General features: G+C 33.6%; 1 protein-coding gene and 1 long non-coding RNA gene across 4 annotated transcripts in view; one reads left to right on the top strand and one right to left on the bottom strand.

Annotated features, from left to right (window-relative positions):
• LOC136350590 (uncharacterized) overlaps positions 1-24,788 on the bottom strand; it is a 56,272-nt gene extending 31,484 nt beyond the window's left edge. Inside the window, exons 1-2 of the long non-coding RNA XR_010734179.1 lie at positions 24,196-24,788; positions 23,999-24,099 (exon numbers count right to left, since the gene is read on the bottom strand). This is a non-coding gene — a long non-coding RNA (uncharacterized lncRNA). The remainder of the gene's footprint in view (positions 1-23,998; positions 24,100-24,195) is intronic.
• On the top strand, positions 2,371-21,582 carry vri (vrille). 3 transcript variants are annotated; one of them, XM_066302469.1, is made up of 2 exons: positions 2,371-2,673; positions 19,717-21,582. In XM_066302469.1, exons 1-2 carry the CDS (start codon positions 2,622-2,624, stop codon positions 20,844-20,846), a joined length of 1,182 nt encoding a protein of 393 aa, XP_066158566.1. In that variant the 5' UTR covers positions 2,371-2,621; the 3' UTR covers positions 20,847-21,582. The 3 variants fall into 3 exon arrangements, with proteins under 3 accessions (XP_066158566.1, XP_066158567.1, XP_066158569.1); XM_066302470.1 differs by lacking the exon at positions 2,371-2,673 and adding an exon at positions 15,431-15,700; XM_066302472.1 differs by lacking the exon at positions 2,371-2,673 and adding an exon at positions 16,500-16,518.
• Positions 24,789-25,141: the final 353 nt, after the last annotated feature.

Here is a 25,141-nt window from a genome sequence, read left to right as displayed (position 1 = left end):
GATGCCAAAAATGTGTAGTTTTGTAACTTTTGTTTGATTTTCTAGTATTGTTAGTTAATATTAAATATATTTTTACATTGATTGCAAGAAAAAGCTGATACCAAATATATTCCAACGTCCTAGTTTATAATTGGTTATTTATATCATAATAATACATAAAAGAAAACGTTAAGTGTAGATGTCCGAATATTTTCGGGAGTCACTGTATATTTCATTGAAAAAAAAATTATAATGTGGGTTAGTGGTTTAGATACTGAATGATCAAAGTATAGGAATTTTCTCGACACCTACCGATTATTTAATAGAAAGACGCATGTAATGGCGAAAAATTACTAACGGGCATCTTGAGCGGTTTTTGAAACACTAATAATGTTCTTTCTACGTTATTTTTTGTTCAAAAAGACCCTAATGAAATATCTGTTATAACATTATTTGAATTCACAAAATGCAGACATCGTCGAGATTGTATCGGAAAAGTCTACGGATTTGTCCCATGTAGAAAAAATGATTTCACCTGATACAGAATGGCTTAAAATGAATGCTTTTACGGTTAGGCATTCAACTTGTCAATAACGTTTTTTGATTAGAACACCTTTTATAACAGTAAATGCGACGATGAAAATTTTTCTTTTACAACGTTGCATTAGATTCTTAGACCTAATCCGCCACACTTCACAAATAAAAACTGTTTTGTATATTGTTTTGAAACATTTCATTTGTTTGAACACTTGCATCGTTTTTAACCTTTATAGCACTTTTTCTGAGAATACGCCCAAATAATATAATATTTGAAGACAATGCACAAGACAGCACATATATGTGAAATGTGGCTAATCAGGCATAGGAATACAATATATACATCGTGTAAAATGATTTTTTTTTCAGTGTATTTGCTGATATACGGAATGTTCTGTTAAAAAGCATTTTAGGTAAGCTTAGTGTTTAATAGAAAATCGTTAATTTTGAGTCACCTTGAACAATCTACTTCGTATAAATGGCGCATACTCCTAGATTTTCCTTAAAAAATCTCCAAAACTTCTGTTTTTTTTTAAACCAAATCGCGTTGTTGAAAAGGGTTTATTACTGCCTGATTTTGAACTAAAAAATAAAAACATTATTTAATATATTGAAAATTACTAAAGATATTTGCAGGAATCGTTATGCAGAAATTATCACAAAGAAATAGGGAATCTTAAGATGATATAATATCCAGGGAACCCCACTTGAGACATGTTGAACGTTCAATTTAATTCAATAGTATGAGTTACTACTATTTTTTATATAAGTAACAAAGTTGCATTGTAGCAATTATTTTAGGTCTACTGAGCAGGACTGATAACCGATATTTGCAAATTTGTTGAAAGATCGATCGAAAGATCATCAATTGTGAATCATTCTCTATATACATGTATGTACTTGCTGGCTTTGTCAGTTTCAACGCCCAGTTTGAGAATCACTGGTCTAACCTTGTCTTGTTATAAAATGTTTTTACTAAAAATATAGTTTCTACACATATGTCGTTATTCCTTACGTCGTACTTCAAGATCACTCTATTGAATCTGAAATTTACACCCTTCTACGTGATAGACGATCATCAATATCATATGGATTAATCAACGTCTACAAGAAATTGAACCTACATTATGTAGGTGTTAGGAAATAATAATTTACTTCATCCCTATAGTCTATTTACTTATTTTACCACTTCCTTTGTTACGAAAAGATTGGGATTTCACGTAGGCTTACGTCATTATGCAACAAACAAGTGACTCAAGTTATATATATCAGGTCAATATAAATTGATAATCATTTTCTAAATAATTTCTTCATAATCAAAGATTCCAAGTATATTATGCGTTGAAACTATGGTGCAAACTTATGAATAATAAGTTATAACAAATAGGGTTTCAAGTTCCTGCATTTAAAAATTTTACGGTTTTGTATGGTTTAGGATATCTGATAAGTGATGATAACAAATTGGCGATTTTTTTTTTAGATATTTCTTTGTCCACCGTAGAATTTTTGGATCTTATCTTTTATTTAGTTGAAACTTGTTTTGGTACTTTACATGAAATGACTTGTAGAAAAGAGATGCTTGGGAGGACTAAAAATTGGATACTAAAAAAAATCGATTTCCATTTCCAACAGGGAATGCGAGTACAAAGACCATAATGACGCAGAAAGTACTGAGCGTACCGGCAAAACGGGGCCAGTTAGAACCGTATTATGTATGGCGGTAATCTCACGTAACTCCACTCGTCCTATCCTCTGGCCGCATTTCCTCGGTCTCCCTTTCTCCAATTGCTTTCTTCGCCACTACTTCGCGAACATCTAGGTCACTATCTCATACTTTTACATCCTTTATTCACGGCTTGTATCTGGTTCACAGTACTACTTGACATTGCAAACTTCGAGCAGTGCAGTGTCGACAGCGCCGCTTTTTTACTCCAGCCTCGCGACTACAGAACTTAAGTTAGTTCTTCGTTTGCGCTTGCCATTGGTACTTACTTTTCGGTACGTTATTTGCCGGTTGTTTTGGTTTGTGATCCTAGTGACTTACAAGCTTCACCATTGCGTCGCTGCATCACTCCCACAGGCCTACTGGCCCTGGACCTTTTATCATGCCTCCCATGCACCCTTCTGAAAATGGATTAATCTTCTCACCACCCCCTGGTAAGTCGCACTAACAAAGATAATTCGTTCATGCTGTATGATTTGTTGATATTTTTTCCAATAAGTAAAGTTTAAATCGGTCCTCTGAGCTTGGAAATTTAATTTTGGTGGTTATGTGGAGGTTTATCTTGTAATTTTGTGGACTTTTTCATACCATTATAAGAAAACATGAACAAATTTTCTTTAAAAAAAAAACTGAAATTCCATTGGGTCGTTGGAAACATAAATGAGTACTTTGGCCTGTTTAATTCGTATGTTTATCTCTTGGTTTAAATACGTAATCTAATAGGGGCATTTTAAATTAAAATTTTGGTTTAAAATGCATGTCGCGTTAAAAATTCACTTTGTTATAAAATTAGCGGACATTGAACTCGAATCGCAAAATTTAGATTACGTTTCAAAAAAAAAATAGAGAAAGCAATTCAAACTTTAAAAATGCTAATGTTATTAATGACAAAGCAATGAAAGCTGATAACATTATCAAGTATTGAAGCAATTGTGTTTGGCGAAAATTCCTGTTTTAGGCGAACTCATATGCAGACAATATGTCTGAAGAAAATAAGGGTTTGCGAAAAAAATCTTCTATTGTGTTCGGCATTATCATCGTCTGACATAAGCAATGATAAAGATAAGTGCTTTAAATTGTGTAATATTTCACTAAAATAAACACAAGTGGCTTTGGGACAATATCAAAGGTTGTTCACGATAATCAGCTAATCCTTGTTGACATTACATTACTTATAACAAATTCGAAGAAGAGATTATATTGAAATTATAATGGTATTTCACATAATTATGTAAATTGTAGCATTCGGGCCAACAATACTCCATTTACCCTCGTTTGGGATTTACTCCTACGACCCGCTTTGTTTACAAAGAGGCAAGAAATGGGAGAAATATAGCCGTATACAGCTCAATTTTGAGACGAAAATTATATTTTTTTAATGACGATGGCATCGAGGAAAGAGCCTTGGAAATTATATACCATTTACAAACGTAATTGGATTTCTAAGGGTGGTCCCAATAAGATAAATTAGATTCGGAGCTGTTTCAATAAGCTAAAAGTTAAAAGGGGCATTTAACAAAGAACCACATCAGGAAATAAGGGACATAATAACTCGGATGCTGAGAATGTGTACCAACGGTAGTCGCATTGTGACTCAATTATTTTAAAAGCCCAGGTTGGTGCGACACCAAAGGTATCAACGATAAGCTGAACACAAAATAGTGTAATCTAGAAAAAAGCCTTTTTAGCAATTAATATTAAAAACGATTACTCAATATAATCGTTACGTAATTTTTCACAACAAACGCTTCACCCATGCAAACACCTGCCTGTTAGCTACTGCAAAAATATATTTTTTTTATCGAATATGTGTTTGGGCGAGTGGTTTCTCTATTATCATCATCTATCATATAGGTAACTGAAGTATCATTATTTTTGCCAATTCAGTGTAAATTACAGTATATCAGATGTATTGCACACCTAGCTGTTCAAATCTATTGTCATTAGTTACCTAGGTATTTAACCTCCAGGTATGGAAATGCACTTAATTTTTTTATTATGAATTAAAAAAACAATTAATATACAGTGACGGACTCACCTCTGCGGCCTATATATGAGTTATGTAACCACGTGCTTCATCTGTGGTATCCTATGGTTATCTGGTTTTCATCCTATCTTTTGTCTCATCACATACATATATTATCCTGTGCAAAGGCGCCTGACGCGATAGACAAGTGGAGCCCATATACATCCAACGAGAAGGGACAATATAAAAACCGCCCTTAACTATGAGAGCATCATCATTCTTATTCATAATTATCTGTGAGTAGAGTACGCTGTGGTTCTAATCGTTGTATATTAGTTCTTTGGGCAATAAAATAGTTTTAAAAAAACCCATTGTGCAAAATAAAGTAACTTAATTCGTGGTAAAGGCACTCTTGTGTTTCCCACCGGTTTGCAGTTCTTCATTCACAGTTTAACAAAATATGGAACAAGTCGAAAACAATTTGTACTGAAATTGACTTTTACAATGTCGATTTTTTACGATAATTTTAAAAGCTTTTGAAAAATAATTAAATAAGTGATTAATTAAAATATTTCTTAAACATTATTCTTAGAAAACACCTAGAAAATATACCAGGTACAATAAAGTTGCGATCATTGACTTAAACGTTTGCAGAGCATCGAATGTAGCACTACCTGCAACCTGTATTAACGACGTTAAGAATTGAATTACTTTACCTAAAAAAACCCGATTAGCAAACTTTGGTTAAAAATATTTTTAGTAATTTGATAAAAATACATAGATAAGTTATGAACTTTGACATTCTGAACATATTATGGAAATAACACATTCTCACATAAAGAGTTCTTGCAATTCCGAAACAAATTAAAAAATTAAAGAGTGGGATTGATTTACGAATGAGCAAAAATAATTGCAAACATAGAAAAAAAAACAAGTAAATCGAGGGAAAATTTCATCTAAAATTAAGTTTAATGTTGAGAAGCAAATAAAACATGTTTCTAATTAAGTTGTGAATTTTTGAAGCTAGTAGAATTCACTTCTAAAACATTGTTATTCGGAGCAAATCATCATTTTTCTAAACTAAGGAAACACCACAAGGACATATATAAATTTCCCTAAACCCAATGGAAATTTACACAATTTGCTTACCTCCCTAATATGAAGTATTAACTTTCCAGGCCTTCAACAACGAAGATATCGATATAATCCCATGTGCTTTATTTGTGTCATATAGACATTATGCCTTGTTATTTATGGAAACGCCCCGGTATAAGCATAGAATATTCTCGGGGATTCACGAATGCCCAAGATATTCGAAACAATTCGACATCTTTCTAGAAGTATCTCGCTAATGCCGCAGTTCTAGCTGACGGATATACGAGCGAGTCATGTGGGACAAGTTAGTTAAATATTAGATACTGCAATGGAAACTTAATACAAGTAAAAGTCTTTAAAGTAGTTCAAAGCGTTGTTTAAGTAATTAGCGTGCTATTAATTACCGTATTTGTGTTTAAATAAAGTTTGTTGAGTCTCACAAAGTTTGAGAAATAGTCTCACTTACAGTCAACCACACGAAAAGTGTAACAATGTGAAAAGTGCATCTTTGAAAATTTAAATTCGGGCCTACTATATTATACGATAACTACCTCTGCCAATCGCCTAATATCGCACATGTCTGGCGACTTTGCTGTGATGTAAATATGTATTTAGGAAGGTTGCATGAGCGAAAAAAATATTTCGTAATACACTTTGATCACTGAATGATACCCTGGTAAGCTCGAAGGTCGTCTCTTTTGTAAAACCCATTTGTAGTAAGGTATCGTTGCCGGAAATAATTCAACTTAAACGGAATAAAGGTTACACTCTGAAAACCTTGTTTCTAAGGTCGACCTGTACATTTTTTTAAAAGCTAAAACTGAAAAAAATGTATGTGTTTTCAATGAAGGCTCGAACACTTATGTTATGCAATTTTTTTTATGTCTATTTGCATGTAACTGCTATCACCCTTGAGGGGTTTAGAGAGCGGGCGTTTGTTTGATCGCCTCAGCTTCACTCAATTGCACAATTTTGTTCCTTCTGTGAAATATCATTATGAATTCTAAAATGATTTTTCAGTCACCGTGCCGAAAAGTTTCAATATCACCTCTCGATGGTCAAAAACTGGTGATGTTCTTGAAATATCAAGGAATTTTCAACAAGCAAAGGTTACTTTTCCAAAAATGGTGATACAGGTGCTCCAATGTCCATATTGCGGATACCTTCAAACAGCCTAACTGACATAATCTTGAATGCGAAAGAAAAGTAGGCCAAGTCCAAGTTTGCGAGTACCACTTTCTTTTCATTACCAGCTTGCCGTCGAGCCCGTTACACTTTGCGCTTGTGTGCCTTAAGTGGCCCCAACTGTTTATTAGCTGTCTCTTTTCCTATTAACCTTTTGCGGGAAAAAATTCTCATTAAGGGACATTTTTGTCAGTAATTATTTAAGCTATTAACCCTGGTATTTGAAACGCCCGAACCTAAGTCAACACCTAATCTTTTGAAGTCCTCGATTGACGCACACCATATTTTCGTGATTTTGTTGATCCGTTTCGAGCAATTATTTTTTTTTATTTACTCTTAGACTGATAAGAAGGATTATTGTTAAAGACAATTAAGTGCACTTAGCAACAGATTATTAAGAGGTATTTTTCCGTAAGTTACGAGTCAAAAGATTTGTCAAGGTTGCCAATGCCTATTTGGGAAGTCTTAGTCTACAGGCTTAATTAAACCATTATAGCAAGGATACACGAAAATTGCAAACGAAAGATTGAATTTTTTAATTGGGTCATCGTAATGATCTTGATTCGCATAAAAAGCTTTTTCATTTTCCTTTAACATTAAATAAAGCTGTGTAGGGGCCAGAAATTATATGCTTCAGTGAATAAAGGAAAGAAATAAATTTGTTTTGTATATGCACAAGGAATTTCCTATTTGTTGAAACTTTACGTAATGCTGGTTTCAGATGGAAAAAAATTCAAATGTCCGGGAAAACAGAAACATTATTAATTTTGACAAACAACGTTTCTCGTTTCATTTGGACTTGAAGCCCCAGTTAAGTTTTTATAAGCTTGTCTCTGTATTTTTGCATACAGATGTAGTTTTTACGTAGACTCAGACTTTGCAAACAAATATATTCAAAACATTTCCGCCGAACTTCATATTTTTTCACCCAAATTTAATGAACCCGTCCTGAGAAATCCTCCCTATTTGGCTTGAAAATTGGAATAAGCTCTTGAAAGTGAAATTTGAAGAATAGCCAGGAGTAACTGCAATATTCTAAAGTCTCGGCGAATATTTCGAAATTATCATTTAATTCGAACTTTAATTTTGTGATGTGTGGATGATCCGAAATCCCTTGAAGTCGATAAGGAGAATCTTGAAGTTGAATGCGTATTCAAGAATTTCAAATCGGCGACATTTGAGTGATTAGGAGTGAAATAATTTGGGTCTGAAATTTTAGCTGGAATTGTCTAAATGGTTATTTCATGAGATCAGTTTTTGAACATCTCGGTGTGATCACCAAAGATGACCATAAGACTAGATGGTGTATTCTCCAAATGTATACGTTTTCTAAATTTCTCTAGCGAACTAGTCATATATCCGGTATATTTTACGGTTTCACTGATCCCAAACGGTAAGGCTCAAATGTGTAACACCTCGTCTATGTAAGGAGCCTCTAACATCGACGTATTGCATTGTTTAATAAGAAAACGTAATGCCGACGAACATCTTGAAAAAGTTTCTACTGATTTTACTACTAATTATTTTAGTGACGGCACAAACAAACTTTCATACGCTTTCTCTGTACTACATATAAAACTGAACGAGGATAATACTATTATTTTCAAACTATCTCGAAAAGTAGGTTTCTGTCTATGAGCCGTTCAAACATCTGTCTATAATGTGCAGGTTTTAATTACGTGGATTAGAAAAAAAGTTGACACATCAACTTTCTTAAACAGGGTAATTGTTACTCAAAACTTCTAATGCTACTTAAGGGAGGAGCTCCGCGGAAATCGAGTAAGTCCTCTGGAGGTAGCTTCACCACCCTTGTGAGTTGGTCAAGTGGCAATAACAACGCATATTAGAAATTTGAAATTAAATGAAACGTAACCTCTTACGGCAGATGTCTTAAAGAAGAAAGGTGATAATGAAAACAAATATAATATGCAAAACCATATAATATGTGCGTCCCACTTTAACGAAGAAAGTTAAATGTCATTGTCCGCAGAAACGGAAGTCTTCGGTCATTGATTTTTATTTATTGTAAAATATTCCACATTGTTGTTCGTTTTAGTCGAAACGAGTACGTCGCTTTCCCAAATAAATGATGTAACAGTCATAAGCTGTATTGGTCAAAGTCAACATCAATGTCTTATTTCACTATCGAATGCACTTAGGACAGCTTTTTTTCGTTTGCATATGTAATAGGTATTTCACGCATATATATACATATTTATCATCTTTATTAGATTTTATTATTATAGTAATTTGATTAAACAGTGATATGTAAAGAATTGTTTAAATTTCAAGGATTGGAAGGATTTAAATATGTATTAAAAAAAAATTTACGTAAAGAAAAATAAAAATTTGAAAATTGAAAAATTGAAAACATTTGGCAGATCGTTCAAAATGAAATAAAAAAAAGTAATCTATTCCTCTCTCAAACCATTCTCGAGTTATGTAGATACTTAGGTGCGAAAAATACAAAATTTTGATGCCGCTTGTTAAATTGTTATACTTGAGCCATTTCGAGAACATTTAATTTGGTTACTTTTTAATGTTTCTATACGACATGTCCACAAATCAGTTTTAAGTGTACGAAGATCTTAGTCACTGTAAGAGGGAGACAGTTGATTAAATTGAAAAGTTTTTGGGTATTTACATAATATCTTTGAAAATTTACGTACACGTCTCTTAGTATCTTTCATAAACTTAGGAATACGTGAAGGTTTGCATTTTTGATTTTCTAAAATAAAACTCATAGTGGCTTTGAAATTAAAACACTTTTTTTGTGTTGAATACGATTTTTAGTTTTATCTAAGGTTTTTCGATGCATATTTAGATTTCCTGAATTTTTTTAGAGAAATATTTTTTGGTTTGTATTTGGTTTGAATTCTTTTGAAAGTGAGAGTTTTGAGCAATTGTTTAAAGGGCACTGAAGAGATTTGTTAACATTATTATGAAATTTTCGTATAGATTTTTTTATTTTCAAGGAAGGTTAAGAAATTTTTAGTGTTTTGTTTTAGAAAGGAGTTGATTTTTGAGGTTTTGCTGATATTCGACGACGACTTTATGTTTTCAATTCGATGTATAATTTTTACTTTTTTAGAATTCTCAAACGTTTATCTAAAATTTCTAAAGACTTCCAAATAATTTTCTTGAAGATTTGATTAAACATAAGAGCTCTAATAGTTACTTTCCCTAAAGAATTCAAATCTCTTTAAGAGTATAGCAACATCCGAGCCGCATAGCAGTATGTTTGTACACCACGGTTGTGAAGTACATTATTATAATCTGAATCTCAAGTTTAAATCCCGGAGTAGGCAGCATTGGGAGATATGTATAAGACGTGATAGTCATATGTGTATATTTCACAACCGCAGTGTATGTACGATTCCAGTAGTGGATTTAACTAGGTTCTATAAAATTACTGTACACTTACTTAAATTAAACATAAATTAAATTGAAAGAATGAATGGTGATATTTTATTTGACATTAACGAAACAGCAATGGGGATGACGCGATTATGGTTGGTAAATAACGAAGTCTATAAATTATGTATCGACTGAGTATTTGAGATGAGATGTTTAGGGCGACAAGATTTCTGATATTCGACGGTTTCTAATAAAGGTGAAAAAGCGTATTTTACATTAAACAGTTATTCAATACACCCAATAACATTTTTTTAAAATCTAATTGTGTAAAAAAAGTACTGTACACTTTTACTTTTTTTTCACTCAGCGACACATGGTTTTAAGGCGAGAAAAAATTCAATATTGGTTCTAAATTGCTTCGCAACTTATGAATTGATTGAAACATAGGCTTGAAGCCAAAATCTAAATATTGTACGCTTTTACCCGAAATATAGGGTAAAACCTAAAAACAGGAAAAAATAATCGACCTTTGCCAAAACAGAAAAATAAGTCCGCAAATAATTAACGTAACAGATGTTTTGAGATTTTTTATATTTATAGGTTTTTTAGACATAAGGTTGATATTTGACGTAAAAGTAAATGTGCCAATTAAGAGAGCATTAAACTATAAGATAATGTCGCATTGCGATTTTTTTCCTCTCACGCGACAACTGGATGTATTGTAGGATTTCTTTGAAATAATAAATCTATACAGCAATAGCTGTTAGGTTCAGGGAAAAGGAGCTTTTGAATAAACAAAAAAAACAAAGCCCAATGTTGAGAATTCGCTTGCTAAACCAAAACTTTTCTTTGAAATTGATTTCCGTGAATAGGAAAATTTATCTAAATATGGCCAATTGGCATGTTTTTTTTCCAAGAATTATTACACAAATTTGCAACCTGCATGACAAATCTTGCATGGAATCATTGTCCAGTATATAGTTTATGATATATGTACAATAATGGTCGCTAATAGCCACAATACCTGAATAGTCAGAAGTCATTGACTGACAGCCGAATCAATATAAACGGGCAACAAAGCGTGGCTCTTAACAACTTTTCCCCTTAATTAAGCGATTTAATTCACGTTCGACCGAAAAAAATAAAGGGATCGGTGGCTAGACGGCCAGACAGGTCCGTACCGAGGCGGGGACCTTACATAACAAAGACTTTGGCAAGGTGACTTGTCATTGGTCTCATTAATGACTCAGAGGGTGTTGTCCTCTATCCGTGCAATTTTCCTCGTCAAATCGCGGGAATCAACACACTCATACTGTGATGTTGCCAAATCTTTGCGGATGTATCGGAACCTTAATTTTTCCTTCTGAATTTGTCTGAGCTAATGCTACCTTCACCTATAAAATCAATATTTCTTTTCTAATGTCTATTATTGAGAGGTTATTATGTGATGATGTCATTTCGCAGTGTTACGTATAACGTAGAGGTTGATGAAGGGATAAACAATCGAGATTTGCATTACAAGTTGGTTAACAATAAAATTTATAGCAATGGCTCCACATGGGTATAAACATAAACTACTTATATTTGAGAAACGAAATAACCCAGAAACAATAAAATTGCAGCATTACGTATTTAATAATTATAAACAAACCAAAGTATTGCATTTCCTCGCAACCGGCGAAAATTACCTAACACTAGCAGTAACTTTATACAAATTACAGTGTTAAATGTAGGTCAATGCCTACATAAATTGTAATCTAAGCTAAAGAGCTTACATAACATAGGTTTATGCCGCTAAGAATTATTTTATTGTCAAATTTTGGCAAAGTGACAACTTGGCTCCCCGGAAAACATCCAGGAAATTTCGATGGGACAATGCTTATTTTCCTAACTATGTGGTTAATTTTAGCTTACTTTTTGGTTTGCCTTAACCAATCACGTCTTTCACTTAATAAACAATGAAGGAGAATTTGCAGGTGTCCTAGAACTCGGGGACAAATTCGGCGCAGTAATTATTATGCACGTGTATTAAACTATTTTATTATCCAGTCACAAATACTATAGGTACACGTTTAATTCATTTAGCTGCAGCAGATGACTAAATAGTATATTTACACGTGTTACAACTGCTGTCACTTAATCAAAATCTCATAAGTCAATTTTATTTAATTAACGCTCAAACAATTTTATAGTTTGCAGATTTATCTGTAGGTTAAACGAATAATGTTTAAGTGATAAATAACATTTTTAGTCATAAAAGTAATACTTACAATAATTAACATTATCTCTAAATTGCTTAATATACTTTACACAAATTAAAGTGACTGACTAAAATTTGCACGTGTTATAGTTTTTACTTTGTGTATAATTTGGCACCGTCAACGTTTGCATCAAGGATTCTAGGGATATTTTATGGGGTTCCAAGCTTTATTTATTATGCGTACTGCAATGAGTAATATTTATTTCAAATTAACCCTGTTTGATATATAGATTATTTTCGAAGTATGCTACACAGGGTTCTCTATTCATTTTTTTTAGCAGTAATTTAACTTATCCATTATAGACCAAAAACACGGTTTTCAGTTTTTTTAAAGAACCAACGAAAAAATATCCAAATTTGAATCGAAGCTCAAAATTTCTAGCAAATTGTGAGATTTTTTCCACTAATTTGAACTAAATTCCTGCTATAAACTGTACGAACTTTGGTATAATATCGGAGTACTCTATAATTTATTATTTTACTGCAAATATTGCATCAATGAAATATATTTTATTCAACCACTTGCCTACACATTAGTATGTTTTTGATTAATACATTTTCAGAGTGCAAAAGTTCCAGTATATTCGTACTTTGACTAGCCTTATTCCTTAAATACCTTAGAAAAATTGCGGTTATAAACCCGTGTTTAGTTTTCTGTGTTAGCACAAATATTAAAAATTCGAAAAGAACTGAACCATTCAAAGAGTAAAGGACTGAACCATATGGCTAAAGTCAGGTTACTTGTTTTGAAAAAGACAATTATTGTATCATCGTGACATTGGAATATTGTGAATTTTTAGTAAATTTTGAATCAAAGACTGGTTATTACATGACGTAATCCTTAAAAATTATAAACAGCTTGCTATTACCATTTCCACAGACGTATATCATTTTATGACAAAAACAATTTTAATGTGTGCAATCGAAAAATTACTAAGGAAGAAAAATGGAAATGTCTACTTACTCAATCAACAAGAGACAGATTTTTTAAAAATATTTAAACGATTTCGTGCATAATTAAATATTAAAATAAAGTTAAATTAAGCCAAGCTAATCAGGATTAATATAAATTTACCCCGATTATTTAAAAAAATTATCAATGGTTTTATGACAATATTATGCAAAATTAGACGAGTGTTCGATTATAATGGTCATTTATTATATACAGGAGTGTTGATGATCTTGATGCGCACCATTGGGAAGAAACAGTGATAGTTACAAAGTTAGCTAATTTTAAAAAAGTCGAAAATTTTCAAATTCATTAAAAATCCATCTTAAAATTAGATTTATATGTAATAATTTCTGAAACATAAATATCTGAAAAAAAGTGAGAATAAGTTAATTAAAAAAATTTAATCATTTAACTAAACGGGAAATTTTTTTAACTACTCGCAACAAAGATCTTACTAGACCAAGTAACGTCACGTCATTATTGTTCAATTCGCACAGCTATACGATTACTAAGATCCAATCGATAAAGGTAAATGATGTAATTGCAAATTAAAGTCCAGGCATTTGACACTAATTAAGGCAGCTACCATTCAACATACATTTGTCATTGAAGTCATTTGGTTTATGCCCTAATATGCCCTTAGTAATTTGACTTCCTTACCGTTTGCCTCGTGCATTCGCTGAAAGCAGCAACTTTATTTATTTCAACGTTTTACAGGGTGAGAGGAGTGAGCCATATAGGTGTCGGAATTGTAAATATACCTCTTGGCTTTTTAGAGTACTTTCCGCTTTGCTTTAATTTGACTAACTAAAGGTGCCGCAGATGATTGAAATTTCTATTATAAGTATATGTCCAGTTTCAACATCGGACTAAAGTGAGAGTGAGAGGACAGTGGGTAACGAGACGGTACAGTTCGACGTTTAACTGCTCCCACACGGCAAGTGCAACGGGACAAAATTCGCGATGATCAGGCATATTTCCAATAAAGATGTACATAACCTCAACTTAATGAAAGTGACTATGCCGTTGGAAAACATGTCGGGAAAGACTTTGTAAAGTGAGTTTATGTCCAAAAAAAAAGGAAAGCGGAGTTCAATGGGATTCACTTGGATAATCTGTAAAACGATGGTATATCTAAGTAACTTTGTGTCACGTGACGTGACCAGAAGTGGACCATTTTGAGTATCCGGAGGAAATAAACTCGAGTAGAACTAAGACTCTTTACGGAGATATAAGTTGTGATAAGAAGTTAAATTAATGATGGAATTATGTATTCGTGTAGTGCCGCAGTTGAGTGCACGTTCTATGATTATTTATATTCGGTGTTCGGTAGCTTGTAATGCAAGTTACCGTATCTACGCAATACCTATAGAGACTATCTATCTCTTAATTCACAAATTACAACACACGAACAATCCATTCAGTCCCGTAATTATATGTGTTTGATAATCTAAAACCGATGACATATTTCTCCATCCTTAAGTCTCGACCCACACTCTCATTTATCTACTTTATTAGTTTCATCCCCGCATAGGGTCATGTGCCAACTATTTCTATGAAAAAGGCGCAGTCACTTCTATCAATTCATCTTTGTTAGACATTGTTTTAGAGTTTTAAAAAATAACAGAGAAAAATGATAACATATTGAAACTGGACTCTCACAAATGTTATGGATGTTGATGGGAGAAATTTGTGACCAAACTCATTTTTTTGTTGAATTTAGGAGGGATGTTGTGTAATCGAAATTCTCATAATCAGAATAAGCAAAAAGATCTATATGTAGCATATGATATACGAGACCTACCAATTTGTCTTTGCTGGCCTTTGTTCTAGAGTATTGAAAACTAACAAAGAAAAATGATAGCTGATGAAGAATGATAGTCGATACAGAACTCCTACAAACGTAATGGACGCTGATGGGACCGTTTTGTGACAAAAACAACTTTTTGTTGTTGTTGCGTAAATGTGCGTAGTTTGGAAAACCAAAAACCTTTTGCTCATGTTGTACGGCACTTTGTCTTGCTTAAAATTTTTTGAACGTTTTGAGGTTAATCAAAATATGACTAATCGGAAAATACAAATACAATATGTAATTTGAAAAACAAAATTTTTGTTGACTATATTGCGCGTAATCGAAAATATGCATAGCTCAAAAATGCAAAATCATGCAAAACAGTCAAAGTAAGAACGTAATAGAGAATAAACGCAACCACCACAGAATCCAGATATCTAAGATATGATCTGATTTAAATAGCGCCTTTGTCTGGTTGGAATAAATACGTTATGCGCTGCGTCACGATTTTGACAAACAAATCATTAAAGTGCATCAAATAACAACAAACACGCGCCCGTGGAATAAAGCGTGGTCCAGACTACCCCAGCGGAGTTGGCAACGTTGCGTGAGCCCACTACTTTACATTCACGCCGCGCCGCGAAAAGCGTTTCAAATGATTCGCGAACGTGGTTAAAGTCAGTCGAATTGAGTCAACTCAAGAATCCGGACGCGCCGTACGTGGACATTACTTAAAGCCCGCGCAGAAGCTTTTGTTTTTGTTTTGGTACTTTGTTATTGGACTTACACAGTGACTTTCCCGAGTTTTTCCAAAAGCGGCAGAGCCCGCGTGAATAAAACGTCTAATCAAATTGGTGAGTGTCGATAATTTTTTGGTTCTTTTTGCGCGCCGTTTTGGTGTCATGCCGACTATTGTTGCGACTTGACACGCTCTAGTAATAAGGCGTACAGTTACTTATTTGTTATTCCAAATTTGCGGCTTTCCACATGTAGTGGTAATTATTAGACCCTAAACGAGTGTCACGTTACCTTTTAGTGCCGGTTACGTTCCACTTTGGTAATCGTGATCTTGGTGGTTTTTATTTTAACGTTATTGTGAACGATGAGCAATAGAGAGGTGATGCAATACAGATAAACTTCATACTAATTTCGTGTGAAACATCATTTACCGTTAATGATAATGAGTAATGTCTTATTATGATTATTATGCAATATTATTAGACCTTGTTCTTCACTTTGACTATTCCCAGATCCGCGTGACGCAATTTGAGTTGACTTATTGAAGACTTGGTTCAAAGTTGCATCGTAATTCAATTATTTATATATGCCACGTGTTGTTTTTGTTTGCCCTGCGAGTTTTTCGAGAAGTATTTTCCTGGCTTGGTCTCGAGAACGCAGGACTGATGCGTATTTACAAACAATATTTACCACAAATTTGTTGCGCACTATTATTTCGTTATTATGTAATAACACCACGCTGTATCACTTCTTACTGATCTATAGCCGCGTTTTCCTATTGTAGGTCATACGACGCGCTGCTGTGTTCCACTAGCCTAGATTCTTAAATATATGATTCTAGGATATCTGTTTATTTTTACCGTAGTCCACAGGTACCTTTTCGTTTATCTTTTCTATTGAAGCTTTCTTAACAATGGGGAATGTCGTTAAATCGGTATGTAATATAATTGTTTATAAGCAAATTTCACATTGCGCAATATTTCTCCGATACTTCTAAATACCTGTCCGTATCTTTACATTTTGTAAATGTAACTTTTTGCGTCGAGATGCATAAATTGTAATTATAAAATTCGGTACTTTAATTTAGAAAAAAAATCTGACACCAAACCACCTTCTCTTATTGAATAGACATTTTTTTGCAAATCAATTATTGCCAAAAACGTCGATTGGATTCTATTTTTTTATTAATTTTCGTGCAACGAACATCATTCTGATAGAATAATGAATAAACTTCTTTAGATTACACTATTAGGTTTTACCTCCCGAATTGCGTATTACATATTTTAAAAATAAATCCGTGGTTTCATGTTCCATTGCACGCTATTTATTGAAACTATATAGTATAAACTAACTCACATATTTACATAAAAAACTATATTAGTATAATTTTATACCTAGTAATGCTACAATACATTGGGGATAAAACGACGCTAAATATTCGTTGAAAGTGGTACATATAATTAAATTTCTAAATTAGACTTAGCGACGTCACCACAAATGCGACAACGTTGCATTTAAGAAAACATTTTAGGTTGGTAGATAAAGTCTCATTATTTAGATACCCGAATTCCCAGAATGGTCGTATGACCAGTTTTCCATAAATGTCTAAAGTACAATCGATTGTTGACTTGTACCATCAACTGTCGCATACGTCGTATATGAAACCTTATATCTATGTCATTGAAATTAACTAAAAGAGTTATCGATCGAATTAATCAATAATACACGGATGTCCCATTAAAAAAAAAAATTGGTTTCAGTCATAAAAATAAAAATATTGCTTCTTATAGAACGAAACTAACACCATGTTGAAGTTAATGTACAACAGCGCAGGATTAAGGGCGTTTATCGTTGTCTAAAAGGGGCGAATTTACGCTATCCTATACATCCAAAGAGAATATTTGCGTTCTTCTGGTTGCATAGATATTTATATTCTTGCTTGTTTTAACTAGCGCAAACCGGAAATATTCGAAAAATGCAGCTTCGCACACGCTGCCATTTATCCAATCAGTTCAGATAAGTTTGTTCTTATCAGCTTAAGATCCTTAGGTTCATCCGGTCCGGACTAAAACCTGTATCAAAAAAATCCGTTTTAATAATATCCTTGGCGGAAATTGAATTAGGAAATAACCACTTAGCTACCGATTATTTAAAGGAACCAAGCAGGGCGAAGCCTGTTTTGAAACACTTTTGATCGATTACAAGTTTTATTTATGTATCATCCTAGTTTCTGATTGTCATTTTCTGTGGAAGCGATGAATCAGCTGCTTCATGGGAAACACTACTTGACAGTCCTCGGATAATAATTTCATTGCTTGCTGAATATGTAACAATAGTTGTAATTATCGTAAACAGCAACCTTTTAGAAGTGTTCGTTGCCCGTTCGTTCTTGCGGAACCGCTAAAGTTGCGTAACATTGAAATTCAAGTCTTAAGTAATATTACAATCTCAAGTTAGTTCAGGTCACACGTCGTACACAATATTGTTTCTGTTTCAATGTTCCTCAACTAAATAAGAAATCCAAATGTTAATAAGGAACGGTTAAAATAATTTGTTATTTCAAGACTTGTATGTCGATTGTCCGTTATGATATGACATAAGCGAGGCTTTGACACCATTTCTACGTTTAAATGGTTTTTTAGTGCGCGTTCGGCGATGCCGTAATAACTAATACCCACTCGATTATTCACGCTTCTTTTTGTTGTATGTATTATCTATCTCTCCAGCTAATTCAACACGAATCTGACCTAGAAAGCAACCTCCAAGAACGCGCAATAATAACCTATGAAATAGAATTTTTTTTTCAGATCCATCGCATATTTGTTCATTCGAACTTTAATGAAGTAATCGACAAATAAGCTTAAAATAAAATAGATGCACATATTTGTTGACCTAGCTACGAACAGTAATGAATTGAATCTGTGCGCTGAACCACGCGATTCTGCTGAAATGATGTTTGCGTCGTGTTTGGACATTCGTTCTGATAATCATTTCCACTGAAACGCTTTCTTCCTAAAACGCTCTAATACTTATTTAAACGCTTTTCACTGAAACGAAGGCTTTTCCACTAGGTGGGCTGAATTCGACGAAATCTATTTCGATTAACGATATGACGTATTAATAAAATTCACTCATATTAGTCGACGATGAAAATTTCACGTCATAAAAATATCGGTGAAGTACCTCGCAAATTTCCACTTAGCAATTTTTATTTTTTTCATATTTATTTCCAACCCATTTTCGTCTAATCTTTTTACTGACTCACATTTCAAAATCAAATCTCGACTTTTCCGAATTTCTTCGGTTATCTAGTTTATTTTGTGATTATTTGCACTAAATTTCATCTTCTATCTATCTTTAATAATCAATTGTAAATAATAGAGTGCCCGCAAAGCCTATTTGCTTGCACATTTCCGTTTTGTAATTTTATCACTTACTTTATGTTCATTGTATTGCTTCTGTGTAAACGCACAAAATTCTAAACCTAAGCTATTTTTCGCAGAACTTGAGTTCCTATTCAATTATTTACATAGTCGATATTGTATAACATCGACAAGTTTTGTAGTGAACTCAACCAATCATTGTTTCGATAGCCAACCCCATAACATTAAAGCTACACTAGACCAATATTTCACGGTAGAACTTAAATAGCACAAAACGTGGCTTTGAATCGCGGCCACGTGTTTGGTATCACGTTGTTTGTTGCCTGTAATGAGATAATAGCAATAATCCAAACAAATAGATGCTAGCTGATCACATTTGCGTTTACTATATTGCTTTGAGATACCCTTGTTACCAATCATCGAGGAAACATTTTTTTGGTAGTATTCGCGTTATAAATAATACTGACGTATATCGTATGTAGGTCGTAAATGATGATATGTGTTAGTAACAACAGAAAAACAATTTGCAAATATGTACCTTTTGTAACGGCTGTTTTTTATACGTATGGACATTAACAGTATTTCACCGAGGTCTAGGTCCGGAGCTATGTTTATTGACCCGAAAAATTACATCACCTATCTTTTTTTAGAATAAACGCGCAAAAGCTGCCAGAGATTACTAGAATAATAATTATTTTTAAGTATAAGCACTTCTGAAAATTCTAACAAGGTTTATTCTTTGGTTTCAGATGTGCTGAAGCAGCATATAATGGTTGCCGAATTCGTAGGACGAGGCCAAAGTGGGTCCCCAGTGAACGGAGAAGTGCCCCATCTCAATTCGGGACTTCCCAACGGACATACCAGAGAAATGTTAGGTCCCAGTACCACTCCAGGAGAAGAGCATTATGGCATGTCTTCGGTGAAACATAAGGAACTTTTTTCTCAACGGAAGCAAAGGGAGTTCACTCCCGACAACAAGAAAGATGATAACTATTGGGATAGGCGAAGAAGAAACAATGAGGCCGCCAAGAGGTCTCGCGAGAAACGCCGGTTTAACGATATGGTTTTGGAGCAAAGAGTCGTGGAGCTTACCAAAGAAAACGCCATTCTGAAAGCTCAGTTGGAAGCCATTAGAGAAGAGTACGGAATTTGCGGTGAAAATGTTGTTTGCGTTGAAAAGGTGCTTGCTAACCTTCCCACAAGTGAACAAGTTCTCAGTATCACCAAGCGTCAAAAGCTAGTGCATCCTGGAGCCCCACCTACTCTATATGCTCCGCAGAGTCCAGTGCCTACCCCAGTGATCCATCAGCCTATGGCTTCCCAACCCATGTCTCGCTCTCCGTTGCAAGTCCCCTTGGAGCCGGCGTTCAGAGAGCATCCAGAATATCACACATCGTACCAAATGCCCTACAGACATCCCTCTCCTGGAGCATTGAATCTTTCTGCCAGAAGACCCAAAAGTTCTCCATCTCCGTTTGAATTATCCAGCACCTCAGGCGATGAAGGACCACCAATCCAACCCCCACCCACTGAGCCCAATAATAGTTTGCCTTTGAAACTCCGCCACAAATCACATTTGGGTGACAAAGACGCTGCGACAGCCCTTCTAGCCCTTCACAACATTAAACAGGAACCGTCAAGGGCAAGTCCGCCATGGGATGGTGAAGGGTCCTCAGACGAAAGGGACTCTGGTATTTCCTTAGGAGCCGAGTGGACCGCGTCACAGGCTGCGGCTACCTTGCAATCTCTCCAGAAGGGTTCCCAGAATCCTCAGGAACCCAAAACACCTCATCCTCTTCACTCCGAAATTGTGAGGCTAACCACGGAGGTTGAACAACTCAAATCCTTGATGAAGGAGAAAGAGGCACGCCGCCACTAAATTCTGTGATCGCTCTATGAGGGCCTATTTATTTTAGTTTTAGTTAATTTATTCGTTAGATAAGGAAATCCTCGAGTAACGGACTTTGCACAAAAATGCTTCGCAGGGCGCAAATGTTCTCAATTTGCCAGTATGGGTATTCCTATTTTTCATACACGTTATTATACTCTTATCTTATTTGTTGTATTCGTTCAAAAGTTGAAGGTTTTTTGTAGTTTTATTCAAAACATTTGTTTTGTGAGACAACTTGCGTTTGCATATTTTAGTGTATTACTTCACTTTTAATAAATATGATTTTATTCTGCGTTGTTATCAACCTTCGTACTCGTCTTCGTAATGTGTACTATTCTATATCATCACATCTGATTTTTACCCTGTTATCAATTATTGTTATGGTAGGGAATTAACGTACCTTATATAACTAGCTGATGTAAGTATGTGTGATTTTTGTAACTATTTATCCTATAGATTATTTAAGCATAAAATGTATGTATTTTTGTTACTTGCCAGAGATCCTGGTTAATTAAGTTATCTCATTATTGTATAAACTTGAACATACGTTTCTGCCGGAAAATAATAGATTTATTATAATTTCATAAACAGACAAAAGATACCCCTGCCAGATCAATCCGGCTAAATATTCACCTTCATTCAAAGAAAATATCGATATATTTTCATATTACCGTTTAATGTATCCTAATTATATTTAAATAAATATTTGCATCGTTTTTCAAAACCTTTGTGTTTTGTTTCATAATCTACAGCGTTACTCATTCCATTATCACTGATTTAATCAGATTTAATTCTTCGAAATGAGAAATCGAAAACAAAGGAACTTTTAAATACAATATTTTTATTACGTGCATCCTGAATTTTGAAATATGTATATACGTAGGTTGTACGTACTGTTGAAATGGCACGCGTTGGTTAAAGATACAAGTAAAACTGAATTTATGCGGAGACAGAAAATATGCTAGAGGAAACGAACAATTTTTTTTAAGTCTAGACTGATTCTATATACTAAGGTCACCAAAAATTGGGTTCTTAGGCAGGTAATTTTCAAAATCTACGAAACACCTCGTTGAATACGTATTTGAAGGTTGTAAAAGATACATATTTCTATATGAAAAGTAGTTTTATTAAAAACTGTAAAATATCCCTCAGGTAGTCAACACAAAGGCTTTCACTACATTAGTGGGATCACAGTTATATAAAATTGAGGAAGATCCTTGATGATGTAAGGGAAATTACATACTTCTTGAATGGGGTAGGGATTGTAGAATGTTACGATCGTGTCTTTATTTTAAACTCATTGTCGCATCCTTAAGAATTCCCCTACATTTTATTTTTCTTTCAACACTTTAGAAGGCACGAGAATTTTCAGTATTTAGGGTGAGTTAATTTTAGAAATAAATCTCTGGGGGTTTGTTTTGTGGAGAAAAACCAATTTTGCTATACTGTATTCTTTCAAGCGAATACAAAATGAGGGCAACCAAACTTTCTCTGTTAAGGAATTCTACATTAACATGTTATTTGTAATTGAACCCATTACAAAAAAAAACAACCTGGCCGTCCCTGGGTCAACGTAATGTCACCTCCCACGTCACATTATCGTAGTAGGAAACTGTAAATTAAAGGTTATTTTACGTATACAGGTGTGACTAACTTTGAAGCAAGGCCGTTTCACAGAGTGGTGGTATGAGTATAATGTTTAAAATCTGATTTTTAGTGTTGAGTGTTGGATAATAAATGTCACATAATATGTGTTAATACTCACTCATCAAAATGAGTCATACTTAAGAGTAAATTTAAATTCTTCACCGGAAGTGTCTGAGTGTTTATTCATAAATTAATTTTTTTGAAAGCAACGAAAATTTATCGATGACTGTAATTTTTAGTCCACTGTGGATTTTATAAATATTTGAGTTGTAATATTTTGTTGATGTGGAATTTTCTATTGATTTTTCAATTTGTTCGAAGCGGCACTTTCGTGAACAATAAGTGTTTAGTCTTGTCCCAAAACAGATTAAAGGCAACTATGTACCTATTTAGGTCTCTATTAAATAAAATTTCCACATTTTTGAAATTGAAAAAAACAGTTATACATAATTAGACAAATTCGAAATTTTCTAAGTTTAGAAATGTGCCTATAAGAAAAGGTAATTAATTTACAAATACGCATTCCTTGAAATAAGGGAAAAAAAGTAAAATTGAAATTTACTAAAAAAATGTCATCTTGTGTAGTACAAATTTACCCAAAAATGCCACAATTTAACTCAACGTGGATCCTGGCTTGTGTCCCAGTTCCCAAGTCACTCGAAATTGGAATACCTGATATACAAAACCACTACGAGAACAACACAGAAAGATTTTTTGATTTGAAAGTTTTCGAATCGCTTTAATATTTGGATAAGCAGTTTCTTAAAAGTGGCATATTTTCTACCCACCTTCATTTTATACATGTCAGGGACAAGAATTTGGGAGATTTACCGCTTTGCAAATAACACAAAAATCGGAAATTATATATACTTACTGATTACGTTTAAATGAGATATTTAGTTCATTTTTTGGATTCGCTTTTTGTATTAAGTAATTAATCAAATAGGCTATTAAATCCAGCTTGAGTTTCAATTGATGTTGTTCAGTTTATTCACTTTTTCGGTATCGTGTAGGGATTGAATCTAGATTCAATTTCAATATCCGTTATGGAAACGGACAACAGTATTGAATTCAAAGCGATTTGAATACTCCATGAGAATGTTATAACTAACTGGTTTCGGGTTTTAGACTCACTTAAGACATACATATTTAGATTTAGAACGTAAAGAAAAAAAATAGTAACTTGCGTCTTACTGATTATTAGAAATTAATAATTTCAAAACTTCTAATGTTTCTTAACACCCTCACAATAATATGTGAGATTTTAAGATAGCGAGAGATTATGTCTCATCATCCTTAAAGGAATTATATTTCTTTTAATATAAACAACTTCATTAAGTCTAAAAACCATTCAAGTTTATTGATTGGTTTTTGGACAGAACTCACAAAATCCAACGTACAATGTTAATGTTAACAAAAATTGAAATAGATAGAATCGTGTAAGAACATCAAGGCTCCAAATCGAACACCGAACTAAAGTGAGAGGAACTTACTTGAAAGTCCTTATGGTGGTATCAGGAATTGGTGCTAGAAAGCCGCCACAATTGTTTTTCCTGTTTTCTGTGTGCAATATTCCATGCTTCTTTACCATTATCTGTAAAACGTAGATTGAATTCAAAAATAGAATTTCGTACATTGCTATTTACATCTACATACATGATAACATATGAGAAGAAAATGATAGACTTACCTGCCTGCATATGTACATACATGTTTTTACATCTTTAATCTGTGGCAGAACTATTTACACTTAATTTACTTGTTTATATTAAGATAATATAGACAAAAATGAAATAGAAGTACAAATGAACCTCGGAAAGACGCGTAAACAAAACAAATCAAACCTGGATTTTTAAAAAATGGCGGACGATGCATTTTATCGACTATTTCCATCCACGCGAAGATCAACAAATAGAAGTCCGATATTTCTCACGTGACTATAATTGTGCTTTCTGTCGCCTTCGGCCACAATTCAGTAGCGTGGTGTGTGTTGTCTATATTTAGCTAGTATAAAATTCAAATTATAAACATTTAATTCTGTATACACGACTTTGTATCAATTAAAAAAACAGTTCGCATAGCTAATCAATTATGATATTTGCGCATAAAGTTATGTGACTATGAACAAATTTAGATGGAACATGACAAACAACACGTCAAGTGTTTTCATTGCATGGTCTCAGTTAAGAAAAGGAGTTAGTGAGTACATCCTCAGAAATTGCTCTTAAAACCGAAAATCCCTAAATTAATATTATCGTGTATTTCTAAATAAATATGAAAATTGATTGGTTTCTCTATAGTAGATGTCAGAATTTCAACAATTTTTTTAAAATTTTGCTTATAGCCCTGGCAGTTTTTGTATAGTTAATTCACATTTTAAAACGGATAAATAGCAATTATTTTTACGTTCTTATAATAAATTTACAAGTTGCTTAGCTTGCGAAGGCACCCACTTCCCATAATCTACTACGCTATTAATTATCGATTTTCGTGTCCAAACGTGACAATCCATGCGTCATTTTATTCGAAAAAAACAACTTCATAAGAACATTTGGCTACTACAATAAGGCATGGCCGAAATTCCACAAGTGCCTTCCCAGCATCTCAGCATCCAAAATACGACGTGATACCTCTAC

The sequence above is a fragment of the Euwallacea fornicatus genome, chromosome 3 (assembly GCF_040115645.1).
Source record: "Euwallacea fornicatus isolate EFF26 chromosome 3, ASM4011564v1, whole genome shotgun sequence".
Classification (NCBI taxonomy): Eukaryota; Metazoa; Arthropoda; class Insecta; order Coleoptera; family Curculionidae; genus Euwallacea; species Euwallacea fornicatus.
Note: the sequence above shows the minus strand (reverse complement) of the source record. Positions and strands in the feature narration are given on the sequence as shown.